Source organism: Triturus cristatus, chromosome 10, assembly GCF_964204655.1.
Source record: "Triturus cristatus chromosome 10, aTriCri1.1, whole genome shotgun sequence".
Taxonomy (NCBI): domain Eukaryota; kingdom Metazoa; phylum Chordata; class Amphibia; order Caudata; family Salamandridae; genus Triturus; species Triturus cristatus.
This window is the reverse complement of record NC_140593.1, coordinates 46,590,607-46,599,355: the sequence shown is the minus strand read 5'-3', so window position 1 is coordinate 46,599,355 and position 8,749 is coordinate 46,590,607. Positions and strand designations below refer to the sequence as shown.

Sequence of the window (8,749 nt, the reverse complement as noted above, 5' to 3'; positions counted from 1 at the left end):
ACGTTATGGACTTTGCACTATTTTCATCTACGTCAATAATGATAGGATTGTTGATAGAGACCTTTAGGGCTGTATTCCTTTCCTTTTCTATGTCATTGTCAAGTATTTTTGGTACCTGTGCATTGATAATAGGGGCTGGAACCTGAGTTACCTTTTTTTGATTGCTAGTATATTCATCTTTTTTCTCTTTCCTCAGTTCTATAAGTTGTTTTTCTATCCCGATTAGTCTTTCTTCTATAGGAATGAGCAAGGTCTTGAATATTTTTGACAAGGTCAATATAAGGGAATCTTCGTTCCCTATGTTTATGCCTATACTTTCAGCTGATAGATTAACAGATAAAATGTCAGCTAAGGAGTTATCTAAAAAGCTGTCATCTACAATATTCATGGGTAGTGTCTTAGGGGCAACTCCTCCTTTCCCCGGTTCTTGGCCCTTGCCTTCCCTTGACCCTCTTACATTAGATATATTATTTTCTTTGCACTTTCCTGACTTAGAAGCCTTAATAGATTTAGTAGTGACTTTTACGTTAAATATCATTTATTCGACCCATCCGTTTGGAAAAAATAAATAAAGAAAAGACGAAAAGACTCCTGTGTGTGACGTTTCTAAAGGTGGGTGATGGGGGTACAGGAGGCAGCGGGGAAAAAGTAAAGACATGCGGGCGTGCAGGTCGCCCTTGAGGTGAGAGAGTGATCTTCTGGGGTGCAACCAGCATAAATCGGGGGGTTCGTGGTTTGATTGTCAGAGCATCTCACAGTGGGGGGGGGGGGGGGGGGAGGGCAGCACGAGCTCCGTGGCGCGTGCTTAAAAACCCGATGAGGTAGAAAAGGAATGTTTATTGCAGATAGGGAGGGGCTGAGTGATCCATGCAGCGGGGTGGGGGGGGGGGGATCCACATACCACGGGACAGACTTGGATGTGCTCTACACGACTAGACATCAGCAGTAAAATAAATTAAATCACTTTCAAAAACATCGGTGCAAAGTCCTCACGAGTCACTTATGTACAATTATAAATATAAAAGGATATTTCAACGGAGAACAGGCGAGTCTCTTTTCAAGTTTAAGTCACTGTTGAGGGGGGTCATTTTCGGGCGTGGGGGTTCCTCGCGCGCAGGACCCGGGTCTCTGCCCTGTTGGAGCTCCGACACCCCCAAGACTGCAGTGTATTGGGGTAATGTTGTAATAAGAGTCATTCAAGGCGCGTGGACACCCCGGGGTCACCGGGTCATTACCCAGAAGCCACCTGTCTGGCCTCGAAGCTCACGGACGTCTCCTGGGGTCCAGGGAGAGGTGAGCTGGCCAAGTCCTCTCCTGTGCTTGTGTTCATCAGAAAGGGTGTCATAAAGAGGGGGTCACCCTCTGTGTCATTCACGGAGAAGGGAGGGACCCCAGCTCTGAGGTTCAGGGTGAAGAGGAGTGCTCCCCAAACCTGGGTATCCTTGGATGAGGTCTCAGCCTGTCCAGACCCTTAGAAGTGAACGGGGCGAGAGAGTGGGGTTAAGGGGGCTTCACCCCATACTGTAGCTCTTAGATGTCCTAAGCAGAGGAACAACGACCCTCCAGTTGTTGATGGTCGTGTGGAGCAGCAGAGCAGGGTTGGTTCCCTGGTGTCTGTGGGCGCCTGGCATCTCTCTGGCCACCTCTGGCCCCTGGTTTCCTGTTGCCCCTACTCGCCTGGGCTCTATTTACGCCTGGGCCCCCTGGAGTCCCTTGTCCCATCTCTGGGGCCCCAGGTCTCCCTAGTGTTCTTGGGTCTCTCTCTGGGCCCCCGGGGCCCCCTGTGGCCCTCAGTAGGTGGCTGAGAACTTCATCCGCTTCTGTTTCTGCCGCTGGTTGCAGAACCAGACCCGGACCACGTTCTTCTTGAGGTCCAGCTTCTCGGCGATGGCCGCGATCTTCTCGGAGGAGGGCCGGGGCTGCACGGCGAAGTAGGCCTCGAGGGACCTCTTCTCGGGGGCGGCGATGGAGGTCCGCTTGCGCTTCTTGTCGCCCCCCGAGAAGATCTCCGGCTTGGCCATCTTGTCGCGCTGCGCGCGCTCGGCCTCCTCCAGCCAGGTCTCCAGGATGGGCTTCAGGGCCACCATGTTGTTGTGGGACAGAGTGAGCGACTCGAAGCGGCAGATGGTGCTCTGACTCAGGCAGCCTACCCCGGGGATCTTCAGGTTGGCCAGGGCGGAGCCCACGTCGGCCTGGGTCACCCCCAGCTTGATGCGCCGCTGCTTGAAGCGCTCGGCGAAGGACTCCAGCTCCCGGGGGTCCGTCTCGGTCTCCGGGCACGACATGGCCTGGTGGGAGGCCAGGCTGTGCTGGTGCGCCATGTTCATGCTCTGCTGGTGGTGCGCCATGTGGTTCATGGCCGACATGTGCGCGTGCGGGTGCGAGGGGGTGCAGCCCCCGTCGGGGATCCCGCCCAGGGACAGGCCGGAGTTCAGGTGGTCCAGCAGGTCTCCGTCCAGGCCCTGCGACGGCTGGTGGTGGTGGTGCGGGTGGTGCGGGTGGTGCGAGCTCAGCACTGACGGGTGGTGCAGGTGCACCGCGGAGGACGAGGTGGGGGTGCACGAGACGCTGCTCAGGTTGTGGTAGGTGGCGTCGGGTTTGAAGGGGTGGCTCTTCTGGGCGACAATGTCCACGGCGGCCAGCGCCTCTGCCCCTCGCAGCAAAGTCTCGTCGAAGCCGGCGAAGATGTTACCCTGGAGCTGGAAAAGAAGGGCATCTTGTGAGTGTACTGCCCAGGTGGCAAGAGAAGGCACAATGTACACGATAACAGCCCGGCGACGGCCCTGGGCGTTAACACACTGGGCGGTAATGCACCTCACAACAAGCCACACACCGCCTGATACAGCACTCAGCACTGGGCATTAATTCACTTCACAACAAGCCACACACCACCTGATACTGAACTCAGCACTGGGCATTAATGCATCTCACAACAAGCCACACACCACCTGATACAGCACTCAGCACTGGGCATTAATTCACTTCACAACAAGCCACACACCACCTGATACTGAACTCAGCACGGGGCATTAATGCATCTCACAACAAGCCACACTCCCTGATACTGAACTCAGCACAGGGCATTAATGCATCTCACAACAAGCCACACACCACCTGATACAGCTCTCAGCACTGGGCATTAATTCACTTCACAACAAGCCACACACTCCCTGATACTGAACTCAGCACAGGACATTAATTCACTTCACAACAAGCCACACATCACCTGATACAGCACTCAGCACAGGGCATTAATGCTTCTCACAACAAGCCACACACCGCCTGATACAGCACTCAGCACTGGGCATTAATTCACTTCACAACAAGCTACACACCACCTGATACAGCACTCAGCACAGGACATTAATTCACTTCACAACAAGCCACACACCACCTGATACAGCTCTCAGCACTGGACATTAATGCACCTCACAACAAGTCACACACCACCTGATACAGCTCTCAGCACTGGGCATTAATTCACTTCACAACAAGCCACACACCACCTGATACAGCACTCAGCACTGGGCATTAATGCATCTCACAACAAGCCACACACCACCTGATACAGCACTCAGCACTGGGCATTAATGCATCTCACAACAAGCCACACACCACCTGATACAGCTCTCAGCACTGGGCATTAATTCACTTCACAACAAGCCACACACCACCTGATACAGCTCTCAGCACTGGACATTAATGCACCTCACAACAAGTCACACACCACCTGATACAGCACTCAGCACTGGGCATTAATTCACTTCACAACAAGCCACACACCACCTGATACAGCACTCAGCACTGGGCATTAATGCACCTCACAACAAGTCACACACCACCTGATACAGCTCTCAGCACTGGGCATTAATGCACCTCACAACAAGTCACACACCACCTGATACTGCACTTAGTACTGGGCATTAATTCACTTCACAACAACAAGCCACATACCTGCTGTTACTACACTCGGCTCTAGGCTTTAATGCCTTCACAACAATCCACACACCACCTGATACTGCACTCGGCTCTGGGCATTAATACACTTCACAAGTCACACACTTCCAGATACCGCACTCGGCTCTGGGCATTAATAGAGTTCACAGCAAGTCCCACCATTGACAGGCCTCGGCCCCTGGCATGATTAAACACAGCTGGACACGCAATGCGCTACAGCTGCCCTCAGGAGTGGGCATTTACGCATCTCTCATTTGGACCCAGACGCCCGTCAGCAGCGGACATTAACGTATAAAAAGGCAGATCACATGTCAGGCCACTGCCGCCAGCAGGGCCAGTGTTTCTACATCGAAGCGGGGCGTGCCAAGCACACCAGGCCCTCCCGTGTGGCTTTTGGGACGAGGGTGGCACCTTTATGGAGAGGTCTGTTCCAACTTCCAAAACACACCGGGTGGCGGAAAGAATTTCCAGTTTGAAGGAAATACCAACAGAATGAATACCCACGATACAGGGGAGGGGGTACCTACTGACGGACACACTGAGGGAGGAACGCTGTCACCTGGGGAGGGGGGCTGCGGACGGAGTCCGGGGGGGCACACTCTTACCAGGTGGGATTGCAGGCAGGCCCTGCGCACGGAGGCAAGGGGGGGTACCTACTGACGGACACACCCAGGGAGGGACGCAGTCACCTGGGGAGGGGGGCTGCGGACGGAGTCCAGGGGGGGGGGCACAGTCGGGGGGGGGCACACTCTTACCTGGGGGGCTTGCAGGCAGGCCCTGCGCACGGAGGCAAGAGAGGGGTACCTACTGACGGACACACCGAGGGAGGGACGCTGTCACCTGGGTGGGGGGCAGCGGACGGTGTCCAGGAGGGGGCTCACTCTTACCCGGGGGGCTTGCAGGCAGGCCCTGCGCACGAAGGCAAGGGGGGGGGGTACCTACTGACGGACACACCGAGGGTGGGACGCTGTCACCTGGGGAGGGGGTGCGGACGGTGTCCAGGGAGGGGGTTGTCACACTCTTACCTGGGGGGCTTGCAGGCAGGCCCTGCGCACGGAGGCAAGGGAGGGGTACCTACTGACGGACACACCGAGGGAGGGACTCTGTCACCTGGGGAGGGGGTGCGGACGGTGTCCAGGGAGGGGGTTGTCACACTCTTACCTGGGGGGCTTGCAGGCAGGCCCTGCGGATGGCCTCGGAACTGGAGTGCAGGTGTGTGTACTTGGGCTCGTGCAGCATGGGGTGCATACTGAAGGCCTGCTTGCTGTTCATGGACATCATGGCTGCAGGGGGCCCGGGGGGCCGGTGCCAGGGCGCTGAAGGGGTCCGGCCTCCCTGCGAGCTCACGGGCTCTTGCTGTGGTACAGGGGGCGTGCTGGGCTCAGCTCTGCAGGTTCCGGAGTCTGCAGGTGATCTACAGGTCTGTGCCAGCCGGGACACGAGGGCGCAGAGGGGGTCTCAGCTGGGCAGGTTCCGTTGTCTGCAGGTGAACTACAGGTCTGTGCCAGCCGGGACACGAGGGCGCAGAGGGGGTCTCAGCTGGGCAGGTGCCGGAATCTGCAGGTGAACTACAGGTCTGTGCCAGCCGGGACACGAGGGCGCAGAGGGGGTCTCAGCTGGGCAGGTTCCGTTGTCTGCAGGTGAACTACAGGTCTGTGCCAGCCGGGACACGAGGGCGCAGAGGGGGTCTCAGCTGGGCAGGTGCCGGAGTCTGCAGGTGAACTACAGGTCTGTGCCAGCCGGGACACCAGGTCCAGTGGGTGTCTCAGCTGTGCCAGTGCCCACCGGCTCCTGTGGTGACTTCGGGTACAGGTGAAATGTTCGGCTGTGCAGGTGGGGCTCCGTCCTCTATGGAGGCGCTGGTCTCAGTTGTGGGGGTACAGAAGGGGCAGGTCTCTGGCCGGGAGGCTGGGCGCAGTGCAGATCTCTCCTTTGTGCAGGGGTTACTCTCAGCTCTGCAGGTCTCCGGCCGGGGCGCAGTGCAGGTCCGAGCTGTGCAGGTCCGAGCTGTGCAGGTGCGTGCCCTGTGCAAGAGCTCTTCTCAGTTCTGCAGGTGGAGTGGGGGCTATGGCTCGGCTCCGGGTGCAGGTGACCCCCTAGCACAGGTCTCAGCTCTGCAGGTCTCCGGCCGGGGCGCAGTGCAGGTCTGAGCAGTGCAGGTCTGAGCTGTGCAGGTCTGAGCTGTGCAGGTTTAGGTGCAGGCAGTTGCGTCCTCTGTGCAGGAGCTGCTCTCAGCTCCGCTGGTCCTGTCGTGTGAGCCCCTCTCCTCACTTTCAATGGCATTATAGCCGGCCGGCCCCTCCCCGGCCCCTCTCATTGGCAGCGGGCTGCTCCAGCCCCAGGAAAGACGAGCTGCTGGCAGTGAGCTCACTGGCAGCCCCGGAGCCCCTCCCTCCCCCCGCCCCCCGGAGTCACACAACAGCAGGCAGTCAGGTGGCCTGGAGCATCCTAGGGGCATTGTCTGCAGCCCCAGCCCTGCCTGCGAGCACGGGCGCTGCAGCGAGGGGGGAGGCGGGGGCGTCTGAGCAGAGGACGGGAGCAACTTTTAATGCCAACAGTTACTGTGGCAAAGGTGATCTATCTATCTATCTATCTATCTATCTATCTATCTATCTATCTATCTATCTATCTATCTATCTATCTATCTATCTATCTATCTATCTATCTATCTATCTATCTATCTATCTATCTATCTATCTATCTATCTATCTATCTATCTATCTATCTATCTATCTATCTATCTATCTATCTATCTATCTATCTATCTATCTATCTATCTATCTATCTATCTATCTATCTATCTATCTATCTATCTATCTGCCTGCCTGTCTGTCTGTCTGTCTGTCTGTCTAGCTATCTATCTATCTATCTATCTATCTATCTATCTATCTATCTATCTATCTATCTATCTATCTATCTATCTATCTATCTATCTATCTATCTATCTATCTATCTATCTATCTATCTATCTATCTATCTATCTATCTATCTATCTATCTATCTATCTATCTATCTATCTATCTATCTATCTATCTATCTATCTATCTCTCTCTCTCTCTCTCTATCTATCTATCTATCTATCTATCTATCTATCTATCTATCTGTCTGTCTGTCTGTCTGTCTGTCTGTCTGTCTGTCTGTCTGTCTGTCTGTCTGTCTGTCTGTCTGTCTGTCTGTCTGTCTGTCTGTCTGTCTGTCTGTCTGTCTATTTATCTGTCTATCCGTCCGTCCGTCCGTCTGAATTGATGTCTCAATGGACAGGGTATCAGTCATGCCCACCACACTCTGATAACGCTTTTAATCTCGTGATGATGGTAGATCGGCTCAACCCACATGTTCAGCTCTCTCGCTACACTTCCTTCTACTCCAGGTTCAGCGCGGCCACATAATCCCATGGGAACAGGAAGAACAGCCCGCTGCTCCATGCATGACGCAAAAACACTTCCCACATACATCAAGCTCTCATCCCGTGCCCTTACAACTAGACACAAAGGTGGTGTGTGGTGTAAGAGGCGCGCCATTCACTTCTCCCCACTCTAGTACAGATGCAAGTACAGCACCCACCGGCAGTGTCACGCGACAGCAAAACACCCGGCGCACACACCACACCCCTGGAGCCAGACACACATGTCATATACAGTGCAAGTGTGGAGTCCCACACCCCGATTCATGCTGCTGCTCCTGTAAGTGCAGCACCAGAAGACACAATAAGAGCATCGCTCTGGCTGTCACGCACAACAACAGAGCACTTCTCACACCCACAACACCCCCAAACTACAACCTTAGAAGAAAACAGAAAGGCAAAATATAGTGTGAGCTCCGTGTCCCTCACCACTCTTCGCTCTACTACTACCACACAAGTGCAGTGACAGACAAAGAGAAAAGCGCACCACTCTGGCCGTCACGCACAACAGCAAAACACTTCCCACATACACCTCACTCACAATCCACGGCTATAAAACACTACAACAAAGCACATCCCACATAGGCCACACTCACAATCCATGGCCATAAAACACTACGACTAAACACTTCCCACATACACCACACTCACAATCCATGGCTATAAAACACTACAACAAAGCACTTCCCACATACGCCACACTCACAATCCATGGCTATAAAACACTACAACAAAGCACTTCCTACATACGCCACACTCACAATCGATGGCTATAAAACACTACAACAAAACACTTCCCACATACACCACACTCACAATCAATGGCCACAAAACACTACAACAAAACACTACACACATATACTGTACTCACAATCCATGGCCATAAAACACTACAACAAAAACACTTCCCACATACATCAAGCTCTCATCCCGTGCCCTTACAACTAGACACAAAGGTGGTGTGTGGTGTAAGAGGCGCGCCATTCACTTCTCCCCACTCTAGTACAGATGCAAGTACAGCACCCACCGGCAGTGTCACGCGACAGCAAAACACCCGGCGCACACACCACACCCCTGGAGCCAGACACACATGTCATATACAGTGCAAGTGTGGAGTCCCACACCCCGATTCATGCTGCTGCTCCTGTAAGTGCAGCACCAGAAGACACAATAAGAGCATCGCTCTGGCTGTCACGCACAACAACAGAGCACTTCTCACACCCACAACACCCCCAAACTACAACCTTAGAAGAAAACAGAAAGGCAAAATATAGTGTGAGCTCCGTGTCCCTCACCACTCTTCGCTCTACTACTACCACACAAGTGCAGTGAGAGACAAAGAGAAAAGCACCACTCTGGCCGTCACGCACACCAGCAAAACACTTCCCA

General features: G+C 54.2%; 1 protein-coding gene across 1 annotated transcript; it reads right to left on the bottom strand.

Annotated features, from left to right (window-relative positions):
- Positions 1-601: 601 nt before the first annotated feature.
- Positions 602-6,196, bottom strand: LOC146788804 (brain-specific homeobox/POU domain protein 3). Its single transcript, XM_085630374.1, has 2 exons — positions 5,119-6,196; positions 602-2,699 (listed from the first exon to the last, which is right to left on the bottom strand). The coding sequence occupies exons 1-2, from the start codon at positions 5,236-5,238 to the stop codon at positions 1,791-1,793; spliced, it is 1,029 nt and encodes a 342-aa protein (XP_085486500.1). The 5' UTR covers positions 5,239-6,196; the 3' UTR covers positions 602-1,790.
- Positions 6,197-8,749: the final 2,553 nt, after the last annotated feature.